Source organism: Oncorhynchus clarkii, chromosome 9 (assembly GCF_045791955.1).
Source record: "Oncorhynchus clarkii lewisi isolate Uvic-CL-2024 chromosome 9, UVic_Ocla_1.0, whole genome shotgun sequence".
Lineage (NCBI taxonomy): Eukaryota > Metazoa > Chordata > Actinopteri > Salmoniformes > Salmonidae > Oncorhynchus > Oncorhynchus clarkii.
The window spans coordinates 35,961,628-35,976,801 of NC_092155.1; the positions used below are offsets into that span (position 1 = coordinate 35,961,628).

The window sequence follows — 15,174 nt, forward strand, 5'->3', positions numbered from 1 at the left end:
TCTGACCTGATTCACCTAACCTTTTTTTTTACTGCTGCCAGCGCCGCTGAGAAATAAAATAATTAGATGCCACTCAGTGGCCAGTTTATTAGGTACACCACCCTATTCACAAAATGGCTCGCTCCTACACGTACGTGGTCATGGCTTGCTATATAAAGCAGGCACAAGGCATTCAGTTACTGTTCGATTGAATGTCGTATGATTGTTTGTGCTCAGAAATGTCTGGCCTCCTAGGCTTTTCACGCATGACAGTGTCTATGGTTCACAGAGAATGGTGTGACAAACAAAAAACATCCAGTCAGCGGCAGTCCTGTGGGTTTAAACAGCTCCTTGATGAGAAGTCTAAGGAGAACGGCAAAAGAATTGTGCAAGCTAACAGGCGTACCATAAACGGGCAAATAATGGCGCAGTACAACAGTGGTGTGCAGAATGACATCTTGGAATGCACAACTGGTTGGTCTTTGTCACAGATGGGCTATTGCTGCAGACGACCACACCTGTTCCTTTCCTATCTAGCTAAAAACAAGAAGGAAGCAGTTCCAGTGGGCACGCAATCACCAACCGTGGACAATTTAGGAGTGAAAAACATTGCCTGGTTTGACATATCCTGGTTCCAGTTGCGTCATGCTGATGGCAGAGTCCGTTTTTGGAGTAAACAGTATGGCCCCATCCTGCATTGTGTCAATGGTACAGGCTGGTGCCGGGGGTGTAATGGTGTGGGGAATGTTTTCCTGGTACACATTAAGTCCTTTGATACCAATTGAGCAACGTTTCCATGCCCTGAAGAATAGAGTCTGTTCCAGAGGCAAAGGGAGGTCCAACCCTCTACTAGATGGGTGTACCTAATAAACTATTGTCTGACTGACTTGCATACTACCCATGTAGATTGGACAATACAAACACTTTGCTTGCTACATGTGGAAATATATATATATTTTTTACATTTCAATGATTTCTACAGTTGTTTCAAGTTGTCTGAATGTCCTTTGGGTGGTGAATCATTTTGATTCACACAGGAAACTGTTGAGCCTTAAAACCCCAGCAGCATTGCTGTTCTTGACACAAATCAGTTTGCCTCGCACCTACTTTTTTGTCATTTAGCAGACACTCTTTTCTGGAGCAACTTACAGTAGTGAATGCATTATTTTCCTACTGGTCTCTCATGGGAATTGAGCCCACAACCCTGGCGTTGCAAGTGCTATGCTCTACCAACTGAACCACACGGGACATGCACTTAAGTCTTTTGATCTTTTGTCTTGCCAACTCACCCTCTGAATTGCACACATACACAATGTCTTAATTGTCACAAGGCTTAAAACTGTTTCTTTAACCTGTCTCCTCCCCTTCAACTACATTGATTGAAGTTAATTTAACAAGTGAAATCACTGTACGTGTGTGTGTGTGTGTGTGTGTGTGTGTGTGTGTGCAGGTGTGAGGTGTCCTCGAGGGCACAGAAGGGATGGAGGTAAAACGCATGAAGTCTCTTTAAGGAGGAAGTATCTGTTCAGGGTTTTTACCCTCTGTAAAACACACACACAAAGACACATATTGTGAGAATTAGCACCTTGAACTCATAATGAAACCTTGACCCAGTTAGAGAGCCCACTTACCGTCAACTACATTCAACAATTTCTGAGCATTATAGTGTGTGGTGTGTGTGTGTGTGTGTTTGAGAGAGATATTGCACAACTGACAAACTTTCCACCACGTCTGACACATGCATACACATATACAGACATACTTACTGTTTAATAACATGAATATTACCCTATCCAAATAACCAAGGCTGTTCAAAGTCCATAACTGAATTTACACATTTCCAGAGGTCCTTCCCCTAGCTTTGTAGGATGTGAATAGAGACCGTTTTGAATAGAATCCAACAATAGCAATACAATAATCGTTTTGTGGTGAAGAGGAATAGATGTGACCTGATAATAGCCTATAAACATTACGGAATCAGATATCTCACTAATCTACCGCTGTTAACGCTATCTTTACACCACTGAGATGTTTTTCAGATTCGTCCTGGGTTCAAATATATGCATACTCTGAGTATTTGAGTATTTTCAAATAATATGGGCCGAATCAACTATATATTACCAAGTATTTTACCATTTAAAAAAAATGTATAGGCCTAGCATAGGCTACTATTTGAATTATTTTCAAATACTTATTTCCAAATACATTATTTCAAATACCAGGCAGACCTGGGGTAATACAATATTTGCATTTGAAAATAGAAGTTTCTGTGTATTTGAATACATGCCAATATTTTCTAAGTGTTATTTTAAAATACATTCTAATATTCAACTACTTGTATTTTCAAATAAATAATATCCAAATACTTGGCCTACTTCCAAATGTCTTCGAAATTAATTGAAATACTAAAAATAGTAGGCCTCAACACTAACTGTGCAGGGGACTGCAATGTTTATGCAGCAAACATTTCCGTCCTTCCCGCAGTTAAATAAAATGTTCTTTCTCAGTATACCCTGACTATTATTTCCTTACTGTTAGTTAAAGCAAAGTTCACATTCTCGGCAATCCAAGACGTAGAGCAGCAACAGTACTAGCGTGAACATTTGGCTAGTTCGTTTTGCATGGCCCGATGCCCCGGGGAGTGGAGATGTCTCTTAAGGACCAATGGAACGGTCTAAAATGAACACACTCCGCCTAACCGGGGCACCGGGCAATACAAAACGTATTCGCCCAATGGTATACTGTGGGAGGTAACTACTGATGTAACCTGTCTGTCTGGAGTAGGCGGCTGGAGAGGTGGAACTGTATGTTGTAAACTAGTCAGCGATTACGCACTCTCCCAAGACACAATTGAACTCGTAGGGAACTATTTGATCAGTTCTTAGGAACATACAAGAACAACATGGCACTGGAACATAACATGTTGGCCTACCTACTTTTCAGTTGTATTGAATTACATTTAATTTGTTTTGAAATGCACTCTGTAGTGTAAACATGTATGTGGACTATCGGCCCACTGGATTTTGCGTTAGTTGGCTGCCTGAGCGTTGTTCTAGCAACTTCGGATACAATGTGACTTTTCCAGGTGTCTCTGGTGTCAGTACTGATCAATGTTCATGATGAGTTGCGGAAATGAACCAGCACGTGCTGTGCTCCTGTTGTGTTTGCTGCTGCTCCTGCACGCGGCGGAGGAGAAACCACGCGCTAAACTAACTGTCACCGAGGTAAAGGAATGAATCATACCATCTTTGATGTTAATCTTCATGGAGATAATGTAACTAATAAGCAATGGAGACATTATACTCAGACTGTAGCCTATAGATAATGGAAATGATGTATTGAAAATGCATTAGGCTATGTGAATCTGCATCAATATTCACTTCACATGTCAATAACAAACTCAACACAGCCATGCTCTGTTTCTTCTCCTTCTTCCTTTCCCTGTCTCCTCCACTTTATCCATAGATTCAACACCATAATGGTAAGTGTTTCTTTAGTCCATGGTCCCCTTGGAGAGCTGATCTTATACACAATATGAAGAGGAACAGTTTATTTGGAATTGAGACTTCACGTGGAAATTTTACTCCATATGTTGTACAGTTTTGAAAGTTCTGTGGCATTTGTTTTTTCTATAGGTTCCACCTGGAACTTGGAGAGTCTTCCCCAGCTGAGTCTGTCCACCTTCCGGTTCTCTCCATCACAAGGCTCCTGTTCTGCTTGTGTCCATGTCCGTGTCAGAATGAAAGCTGCAGGTTAGGCCTTGAACTCTGTCTCCCATCCACAAACAATCTCACTCTCCACATCATCCTCTTCCCCGTCATAACCTTCTTCCAGCTTACTTTTATCCAAAGTCTTCATCTCAGTCTCCCTTTCTCTGACCTTGTGTTTGTTGTCCCCCATGATGAAATTGGGGAGGGGACTATGGATTTGTCTCTGTATGTTAGTACATTAGTCACACACGATATCTCAGACACCACTGGCCTGATGTTTGATGAAACTTGGGTGAATGATGCGTCTTGTTATAGAGATCCAGCATTTACAAAATTACACTGATTGTCCAGATGGTGGCGGTATAACAAGAGATTGAAAATGCTAACTTTGTCAGGTCATGTCCCTCATCCTGTTTGACCTAAAGTCATGCAATTCGGTACATAGGTCCCTCTCCTCAGGGACCCCATAAGACTCAACATATGCAAGAACATTCATATCAACCACACAGTGCCTCTATAACGGGCACATGTTTATATCGCTTGATCTGTTTGAAATTTGGCACATATGGTCAGGAATATTAGTCTAGCCAACCCATGTGATATCTGACACCACTGGCCCGATTTAGACGAATGAATGATGCGTCTTGCCATAGAGGTCCAGTATTTACAAAATCACATGTTATTGACCCAAGGGGGGGCGCTATAGTAATCAACTGTGCGTACGTTGTCACACACAATATCTCACACACCACTGGCCCGCTTTTGATTAAACTTGGGTGAGTGATGCATCTTGCCATAAAGATCTGTCATTTACAAAGTTATACTGATTTGCAAAAGGGGGGGCGCAGCATCATCCGTGGGAGGGGGGGGGGGGGACATGTTTACTGTTGCCTTATTTGTCTATCTTTCTTCCTTAACATTACTTTCTCTTGTTCTACCTTTACTGCCACGATTCCTTAATCTGTCCTCTGTTTTTCCTCTCTAGACTTTACTGGGACACTGACTATTACCTACCTGGAGCTGTCAACTAGTACTCACAGAATCATCTCCATAGAAAATGTCAAAAATCGCACTTTACAGGTAACAACTTCTCTTCATTCCACTGACCAGTGAATATTCCTTAGCTACCAAAGTTATCAGCTGGATAGGATAGATGGATACAATTAAGTTCACTTTCTTACCCTCTTATCTATTAATTGTCCCCCACGATAAAATCGTGGAGGGGACTGTGGATCTATCTCCATCAGTTAGTGCGTTCGTACGTTAGTCACACACGATATCTGTGACGGTACTGGTCTGATTTTGATTAAACTTGGGTGAATGATGCGTCTTGCCATAGAGATCTGTCATTTACAAAATTACACTGATTTCTCAAGGGGGGCCCTGCATCATTTGTGGGGGATAACATGTTTACTGTTGCCTTGTTTTTATTTTAAGTGGAGAGGCCCGCTTCCATTCAACGGAGGAAAGACCAAAATCAAACGTTTACGTCTCCATAATATTGGCCATCAAATTTTGGTAAGATCTGATATTTTCATGCGCGCACACATTAAAACAGGTGTGTTTCTGATTATGGTGCTGTGTCTCTGCTGCCCGCCAGTGGGAGTTGGTGTATGACTGTTTCCCGGCCGATGCAGGGCGACAAGTGTATGTGTCTTTGTCCTCCAAACCAAAGAGAGAAGACAGGTACATCGTACAAGACATCTGTCCAGGTAATGAATCTCAAAACCTAACTTTCCACATCCATCACTTTTCCCCTTCCCTCATGTGATCAAAATGACGTAATAATTTATTACATTTCTATAGTCATTTTGCATACTATGACTCTCTGTCTGTGGTGATTCAGATCCAGTGCCGGAGTTTGACCTGTTTGTTGATGAGCTGGCTCGATCCCTCACTGTAACTGTAGCCACTGGGGACCACATGTACCAGCCGGCTCTCTCACCTGAAGTGTACACCAGGCTGTGCTACAGACAGACAGACTCAGAATGCTCCAACCTTTCTCCTCTTACCACTGTAAGCCCATTGTGTGTGTGTAGACGTGTTTCAAAAGGTGAAAGTTGTGTACAAAGATGTATATAATTTGTTTATGGATAACGTATGTTTTCACCAGATTGACACCAATCAGGCATTGTCAGTGACTCTCAGGTTCCCTTACCTGCTTCGCTGTGTCTGTGTACAGGTAAGGTCTCACTCGACTACATATCAGATAATGTGCAATGGACAGTGACATTGCTGCATGGCTCAAACTATGTCCCATGTAAGTGTCCTTACTTGTCTTGTCTGTTTGTATGTCTGCCCGCTACAGGTATATTACACACACCTGGATGCAAGGCGAACCACAGTTTGCCCATTTGTGAACAGCTCATTAGGTGGTGAGTATTCGTGTTTTTTTTTTGTCTCTTAGACTTGTGTGAGATGCAGTAGTTGATGATTAGCTTCAGTCTCTGCCTGTGTTACCTGTAAATTGCCCTGTGAATCTGATATGGGAAACCAGGGGCTTTCTGCTGCATCTATTATTATTATTGTGAGTCACAGATAAACCAGCAGAGCATGCAGTCCTTAGAGACCGAAGTCACCTTGGAGCATTCACTCCTCACACTACTATCTGTAATAAGGAACTGTCTGTGTGTGATTTGAAGAGGGCAGAGATGTGTGGCGCTCCAGTTTTGTGACTCTGTATGGTGAGTTGGGTTCCGACCTGGCATGGAGTTCCCCGTGTCCTGCTGCTTACCTGAAGCTCTCTGCCTCCCTCTGCTGGCAACACCAGAGAAACACATCCCACTGCATTCCCATCTTCAACTCCACACTGGAGGACATAGTGGAGAAGAGAGATCCGGTAAGGGTTGGTGATTACTATGATGATGATGATGACGAGGAGGATAATAATGATGAATATTCCCTTCCCTCTCCCGTTGACAGAAATATAATGTTTCTGCTGTGGATAAACACCCTCAGATGTGTGTGCAGGTAAGACTGTGAGCCGATACATGTATAATATCAACAGTTAACTGTATAGTACATGTGGGTTTCAGTCGCTGATGTTCTCATGTCTCTCCTCTCTCTAGTTGTCCTTCAGAAGCAGTTTTGATGTCCACTGTCCATTCCTGCCAGGTGAGAGACCACAAGACCGCAGTGATATGAATACTGCGCTTGATATTGTTGTTATTTATTTATTTATTTAACCTTTTATTTAACTAGGCAAGTCAGTTAAGAACAAATTCTTATTTACAATGACGGCCTACCCAGACGACGCTGGGCCAATTATGCGCCACCCTATGGGACTCCCAGTCACGGCCAATTATGATACAGCCTGGATTCAAATCTGTAGTGACACCTCAAGCATTGAGATGCAGTGCCTTAGACCGCTGCGCCACTTGGGAGCTCATAAACACATCTTCTGTGCCACTAAGAGCGGTAAAACTCCATACCACTTTTAGTCTACCCAAATGCATGCAAGACCCTCCCTTCGGCAAATCCGACCATGAGTCTATAAACAATTCTTTCTGATTCCAAACAAACGCTCAAACAGGAAGTACCATCCGACCCGAGGCTACAATACTATTTTGCTAATACAGACTGGAATAAGTTCCGGGGATCAACCGATAGCATTGAGGAGTTTACCACATCAGTCACGGGCTTCATCAATAAGTGCATAGACGATGTCGTTCCCACAGTGCCTATACAAGCATGTAAACCAAAAAACATGTATTACAGGCAATATCCTTGCTGGGCTAAAGGCTAGAACTACTGCTTACAAAGAATGGGACATGGATATGGGTGCATACAAGAAAGACTGCTACGACCTCCGAGACATCAAACATGAAAAAGGACAATCTAGGAGGAAGGTGGAATTCAAATCAAAATCAAATCAAATGTATTTATATAGCCCTTCGTACATCAGCTGATATCTCAAAGTGCTGTACAGAAACCCAGCCTAAAACCCCAAACAGCAAGCAATGCAGGTGTAGAAGCACGGTGGCTAGGAAAAACTCCCTAGAAAGGCCAAAACCTAGGAAGAAACCTAGAGAGGAACCAGGCTATGTGGGGTGGCCAGTCCTCTTCTGGCTGTGCCGGGTGGAGATTATAACAGAACATGGCCAAGATGTTCAAATGTTCATAAATGACCAGCATGGTCGAATAATAATAAGGCAGAACAGTTGAAACTGGAGCAGCAGCACAGTCAGGTGGACTGGGGACAGCAAGGAGTCATCATGTCAGGTATTCCTGGGGCATGGTCCTAGGGCTCAGGTCCTCTGAGAGAGAGAAAGAAAGAGAGAATTAGAGAGAGCATATGTGGGATGGCCAGTCCTCTTCTGGCTGTGCCGGGTGGAGATTATAACAGAACATGGCCAAGATGTTCAAATGTTCATAAATGACCAGCATGGTCGAATAATAATAAGGCAGAACAGTTGAAACTGGAGCAGCAGCACAGCCAGGTGGACTGGGGACAGCAAGGAGTCATCATGTCAGGTAGTCCTGGGGCACTGTCAGGAGAAGTACTCCAGATATAACAAACTGACCCTAGCCCCCCGACACATAAACTACTGCAGCATAAATACTGGAGGCTGAGATAGGAGGGGTCAGGAGACAATGTGGCCCCATCCGAGGACACCCCCGGACAGGGCCAAACAGGAAGGATATAACCCCACCCACTTTGCCAAAGCACAGCCCCCACACCACTAGAGGGATATCTTCAACCACCAACTTACCATCCTGAGACAAGGCTGAGTATAGCCCACAAAGATCTCCACCATGGCACAACCCAAGGGCGGGGGGCGCCAACCCAGACAGGATGACCACATCAGTGACTCAACCCACTCAGGTGACGCACCCCTCCCAGGGACGGTATGAGAGAGCCCCAGTAAGCCAGTGACTCAGCCCCTGTAATAGGGTTAGAGGCAGAGAATCCCAGTGGAAAGAGGGGAACCGGCCAGGCAGAGACAGCAAGGGCGGTTCGTTGCTCCGGAACCTTTCCGTTCACCTTCCCACTCCTGGGCCAGACTACACACAACCATATGACCCACTGAAGAGATGAGTCTTCAGTAAAGACTTAAAGGTTGAGACCGAGTTTCTCTATTACACCGGCTCTGATGCTCGTTGGATGTGGCAGGGATGGCAGACTATAACAAAAGGGAAACCCAGCCATGAGATGCCCAGTGACGAGAAATTCCCAAACTAGCTAGGCCACAACAACTACGCCACACTGACCATAAACACAGAGGCCCCTCAGGAGTGCGAGTTTAGTCCCCACCTGTACTCCCTGTTCACCCATGACTGAGTGGCCATACACGACTCCAACACCATCATCAAGTTTGCTGACGACACAATGGTTGTAGGGCCTGATCTCCGACGGCGATGAGACAGCCTATAGGGAGGAGGTCACAGAGACTTGGCAGTGTGGTGCCAGGACAACAACCTCTCCCTCAACGTCAGCAAAACCAAGAAGCTTATCGTGAACTACAGGAGAAGGGTTCGAGAGGTTCAGGTTCCTTGACGTCCACATCACTAAGGCCTTAACATGGTCCATACACACACCCGCACAGTCGTGAAGAGGGCACGATAGTGCCTCTTCACCCTCAGAAGGCTGAGAAGATTAGGCATGGGCCCTTGGATCCTTAAAATGTTATACAGCTGGGCCCCAGCCTTATGCTAAATAGCCATAAGACTGCTAAATGGTTAATTAAATGGTTCATCACTCCAGAGAACGTGTTTCCACTGCTCCAGAGTCCAATGGCGATGAGCTTTACTCCACTCCAGCCAACGCTTGGCATTGCGCATGGTGATTTTAGGCTTGTGTGCTGCTGCTCGGCCATGGAAACCCATTTCATGAAACTCCTGACTAACAGTTCTTGTCCTGACATTGTTTCCAGAGGCAGTTTGGAACTCGGTAGTGAGTGTTGCAACTGAGGACAGGCGATTTTTAAGCGCTGTGCGCTTCAGCACCCAGCGGTACTGTTCTGTGAACTTGTGTGTTCTATCACTTTGTGGCTGAGCAGTTGTTGCTCCTAGACGTTTCCACTTCACAATAACAGCATTTACAGTTGACCGGGGCAGCTCTAGCAGGGCAGAAATTTGATGGACTGACTTGTTGGCATCCTATGACAGTGCCATGTTTGAAAGTCACTGAGCTCTTCAGTAAGGCCATTCCACTGCCAATGTTTGTCTATGGAGATTGCATGGCTGTGCTCGATTTAAAAATATATGTTTTATACACCTGTCAGCAAAGGGTGTGGCTGAAATAGCCTAATCTACTAATTTTAAGGGGTGTCCACATACTTTTGAATATGTAGTTTATCTACCTCAAATTCCTGGTACTGTATATAGTTTAATTCCTCTTGTGTTACTATTTGTATTTATATATATATATATATATATATATATATATATATATATATTTTCAACTGCATCGTTGGGAAGGGCTCGTAATCAAGCATTTCATTGTAACAGTAAAGTCTACATCCATTCCGCGCATATGACCGATAAAATGTGATTTGAACATCTCTCTCTCCTTCCTTCCCTCAGGTATGTCTAAGTGGGAGGCATATGTTGGTCCTGGTTCACAGAGTCTCCGTGTCTATCTCACTTCCACTATCCCAGCATCCTTTGCTGCTCAACTCTGTGTATGGCAGGACAAGGGATGTGTGTCCAGAGGAGCTATCTACTTAGTAAACATGGTAAGGTAAGAAGACACTGTTACCGTATTATAGAGCTGTAGACACTGGTCCATGCTGTTAAGAGTGCAGTTTTCTGTTGTACAGGGTGGGGGCACCAGAGAGACACAGCTAAACCTGCCCTTATCCTTCCTAACTGAGAGACTATGTGTGCAGGTATGACCTAACTATTAATGTTTTTTGTATTATGTGAAAGGATATCTTATCTTACTTTGACTTTCTTTTCATTTCACGCTCTCTTTAACTCTCTGAAGGTGTGGCGGTCAGATCCTCCACAGTATGGGAGGAGAATACTCTGTCCTGACTGTGAGTTCTCTCTCTCTCTCTCTCTCTCTCTCACACACACACACACACACACACACACACACACACACACACACACACCTTCCAGCACTTATAAGTAGTATCCTCAAATGCCTTCTCAGATTCCCACAGGAGATGGGGTCTCTATGCTGTTGCAGCCTTGACACTTCTGGTTATTGTGGCAATGCTGGGACGCCTCATCCACTATGTGACCAAGAATGGAGTCATAGGTCAGTTTTTCTTGTACTGTACATAGACCTTTGTAGCCCCTTCTTGTGTCCTCAGTCATATTATATTAACAATGTTTGCAATATTATGTACTGTTTTTGACCTACTTGTCTGCTCTCTTTGTATCACCTTATCCTTCAAACCTAATTTAATCCACATTTGATTTGATCCCAAAGGCTTAATGGCCATCAGTGAAATAATAGAGAAATCAAGCAATAACTTACAATCATTTCCAATAATTTTTTTGTCTCATCCTGTATCCCTCTCCTTTGTGTGTGTGTCTGCCTCGCCCCTACTCTCGCTCCCTGCAGGTTGGCTGTTCATCCAGAGGCCTGTGTTGTTGGTGTGTTCCTCAGAGCTGTCAACCCATGTGTCTCCCGTGTGTGCTTTGGCCTCCATTCTACAGGGAGAGCTGTGTGCTGACGTGCGCATGGCTCTGTGGGCCCAGATCTCCAATGGGGATGGTCCTGGGGCTATGGAGAGGTCTGGGGCTGGTGTGGCTGAGCTGGGCCCTGTGCCCTGGATGTATGGACAGTGGGAGGCAGTCAGAGAGGCAGGAGGCCGGGTGCTGATCATATGGAGCCCAGAGGCTAAGGAGTCCTACAAGAGCTGGAGAGAAGAGCGAGATGGAGGGAATAGGAGAGATGGGAAAAAGATAGGAGGGAGTAAAGGAGAGGAGATGCGACAAGGGGAGAGTGGAGGAGAGGAGCTGAAAGGACTTGAGTTAACAAGAGATATACAGGAGCAAGCAGGAATGGAGAAAGGAGTGGAATGGAAAGAGGAAGGTAGGAGCGGAGAGGAGGAGAGGGAGCCCTCCTCAGTGACGGGGCCGGTGTTCAGGGCTGCCCTGTCCTGTCTGCAGGGGGCACTACAGGGGACAGGCAAGAGCCACGGCTTTGCCCTTGTCTACTTCCAGGACCTCTGTCACAGCCGAGACATCCCCAAAGACCTCAGAGGTGTCCCGCGCTACTGCCTGCCTCGGGATTTTGGGGGACTGATACGAGAGCTGGGCGGGATGGCTAGAGGAAGGAACAATGTGATTGGCAGCTGGCACTGCTGGCTCAGACTCCTCTCCAAAACATTGTCGCTTTGGTTGGCACGACGACTAACTCACAAGGTGAGTTGCCACGGACGCACCCACAGGAAGAAGAGGGTCCAAAACTGAAATTGTCGCAGAAAGTGAGGTCAGAGAGGACACTAAGCAGGCATGTGTCGCCACTGTCAACCAATTAAGAGAGGACAGAGCCAAGCACTTTGCAGGAGGAGTCACTCAGCGGGCCACCGTGGTGATGAGGCAGGGCATCTCAGGTTTGACCTTTTATACAGGCCAGTTTTTTTTTTGTCATGACTGTAACATGAGACATGGGTGGTGTAGTGACCCAAACAGAGACAACGAACATTTATGCCTATCAAGTCAATAGGGGGTAACACTTCACCACTAAGATACCTTACCACTTGATTCGCTAAGCTAAGTAAATATGGTCGTCTGGGTACATCCCACGTAGGGCCACAGTTTGTTCTTTGTGTACTGAGTGCACTGTTTGAACCTGACCATGAAGCCGCACACATCAGCCTTACCGTTGTGGGTTTGCCTGAACAAAGGAGACACCTTAATCTGGGGAATATCTCCTACAAAATCAACCACCCTCTGTTAATACAACAAGATTTAAATTCAATACAATACTCTGAACAATCTTGGCTAATTATTTTGTTTTGATTATATAAGTGATTTTTGACATAATATAGTGAAATCAGAACAAGTTGACATGGCAGAGTGCATGGGGGATGCCACATCAAGCAGCATTAAGGGAAATGTTAAAGAAAAGGAGGCTTGAAGTACAGTTGCCGGGCGCAACACACCAAAGGAAACGGTTCACCCTATCTTCATCTTGGAGAGAAAAATCCTTACAAGGGAGGAGGTCAGAGCTAACCCCCTGAAGGAAGTATAGCTCAACCATAGCATACAGGGAATCCACCCAAGCCACTTGAGGTTGGTACAGAGAGTGCACTCTGGCGTATCTAAGTAAATAGGAGGCAAGGGCAACTCCTTATTGGAGGAATATATGTCTGTGGAAAGCATGTACTGTTCAAGGAAAACAACCCTGTCAGTCTGAAGTCACGCATGGCCAATCAGAACTCAGTTCAAGGTACAATCAAAGAGCTGCCTGAATCAGCAGATGACAAGAGTTTCTGACCAAAGCAGGCTGCAAGACTGGGGAAAGTTATGAAACGCATGATTCGATGCAAGAACCAACTCACTAACTGTTCCAATGGAGAGCGCTTTGTTTACATTGAAGCAGTGCCCCCCAAACCCAGACCGCGCTCTGCAAAGATGGGTCCACACTGGGTCAAAATATTATTAGTGCAATGGACGAGCCGGAACAAAAGCCTGCACTGAGCCCAAAATGCATTCCAGCCACTGAAGAGAACTTGAATTACATAGAGGAGATGTACAGTATAGCTAGTCTGTGCTGGATGACAACGCCTGCCTGAAAGTGGAACAGAGCTATCAGAAACACCCGCAGAATCTGGAGAAATTCAGGCCACTTCTACACCGAACAATAAGGGGGATGAGCCTGGAGAAAACAGTGTGCCAGACCCAACTATACATTCTAATGAGCAGAGAAAGAATAAGAAATGAAGTAGCAAAATAATGTGAAGAGAAAAAAATGGAAGTGACAAAAGCAGAGTAAAACAAGAAGAAAGGCAAGACCTAAGATAGTAAGATGAACAGAAGGCGGTGCAACTCACTTGGGAGGGCAAAAGGAGGGAATCCATCCTTTAATTATCTTATTCCCTCTGTGCTCTGTTCCTCTGTTCTCTACAGGCAAGTAAGAAACCTAGGGAGACTCACACAGTTAAGTCTGGAACAGAAGTCAAAGAAAGAAAATGATGATGAACAGGACCAAAGTCCCCAGATCACAAGTGAAGAACACAAAAAGTCCACCCAGAAAGTATAAGGGTGATAGAACCATCATGGACAATGTGTGATGTAAATACTACCTGAGCTTGATGATCACTAACTCACTGGGCACACCACATAATTTCAACGTGGAAATATGGGTAATATTTGGGTAAGACGTTGATCAATAATATTTCACTGTGCTTCATCTAATACCATAACCAAATTACCTGGATTGCAGTTCAGATTATATTAAAAGTACATAGTGTCAATGATCAATGTTGTTTGAGATTTTACACAGATTATTATAGCAATTGTGAAGATCTCCACAGACCTGTGATGACCTTTGCATGCTATCTTGAACATGCACACTTTCTATAATTACACAAGACATTTATAGTTCCAGTAGGCTAACCTCAGAATGTGGCCATGGATCTGTTACTCATTTTAAGGTAGAATAAGTACTGTTACATTAGCCTTATTGCTATATACTGTATTACAAAAGTAAATGGAACTGTCCAAGGTACATATTCTTCAAATGTTGATATTTGGTTGCCAAATGCATTTCAATATCCAGTTTGTCTACAAATTAATAACTTGTTGGATTCACGTCTCCACCTCAACCAAAAATCTAAGTTAAAGAATTGTCACTAGAGCCGTGCGCTGAAAATCCTGGACACATCCTGTACAATCTACTGAGCTTTGAACACTTCATCTGATTTTTCAAATGTGAAGCTTGTCTTCAAGTGTCTCAATGGTCTTTCCCCTGAACCCCCTGCCCTAACAGATGCCGGAGCTGCAAAGGCCTGGAATGTCCACCAGGGAAAACTGCGGGGTCTTTCTACTGCATTGTTTCCCAACAGGCTGCTACTGCTTCAGCAGTGCAATCATGTATGAACTGCCGTGTGTTATCCAACAGACCCATTAAGACTTGTATGTCCAAGTTGTAAATATTACTGCTATGAGATTTGCTTAGGTGCATCTAATTGAAGGCTGGCATTGTGGATATAATTATGATAATGTACAGATGTGATATTTTTATTGATTACGTATTTCTTTTCATTAAAGTCTATTTTGGGACGGGTGTGGAAAATGAGCTTGAGCTAGACACACTAGTGCAATGCATCGGACGATTGTTTGTTCATTGTGTCAATGTGTTTGTCCCCATTCAAATAAACTAAACTATTATTGTATGAAACTGAATGTCCTTGATGTGTACCCTCACCACAGGTGCTCACGTCATCACAGGTTACAGAAACTCACTTCATCACTCTGATGAAAGTATGTGATATCTTTGGGCACTAACTATACATACGAAGTGTTGTTTTACCCAAGTCTCCACTTGACTGACAGAACCTTTCTGGAATATGTAGTTCTA

At 44.2% G+C, this 15,174-nt stretch overlaps 1 protein-coding gene across 1 annotated transcript; it reads left to right on the forward strand.

Annotated features, from left to right (window-relative positions):
- The first annotated feature begins 2,785 nt into the window (after positions 1–2,785).
- LOC139417209 (interleukin-17 receptor E) lies at positions 2,786–13,599 on the forward strand. The gene is made up of 17 exons (XM_071166456.1): positions 2,786–3,203; positions 3,445–3,460; positions 3,615–3,731; positions 4,675–4,769; positions 5,127–5,207; positions 5,290–5,401; positions 5,536–5,705; positions 5,803–5,871; positions 5,998–6,064; positions 6,332–6,528; positions 6,612–6,659; positions 6,758–6,803; positions 10,215–10,366; positions 10,451–10,519; positions 10,618–10,669; positions 10,789–10,896; positions 11,206–13,599. Exons 1-17 carry the CDS (start codon positions 3,090–3,092, stop codon positions 12,057–12,059), a joined length of 2,367 nt encoding a protein of 788 aa, XP_071022557.1. The 5' UTR covers positions 2,786–3,089; the 3' UTR covers positions 12,060–13,599.
- The last annotated feature ends 1,575 nt before the right edge of the window (positions 13,600–15,174 follow it).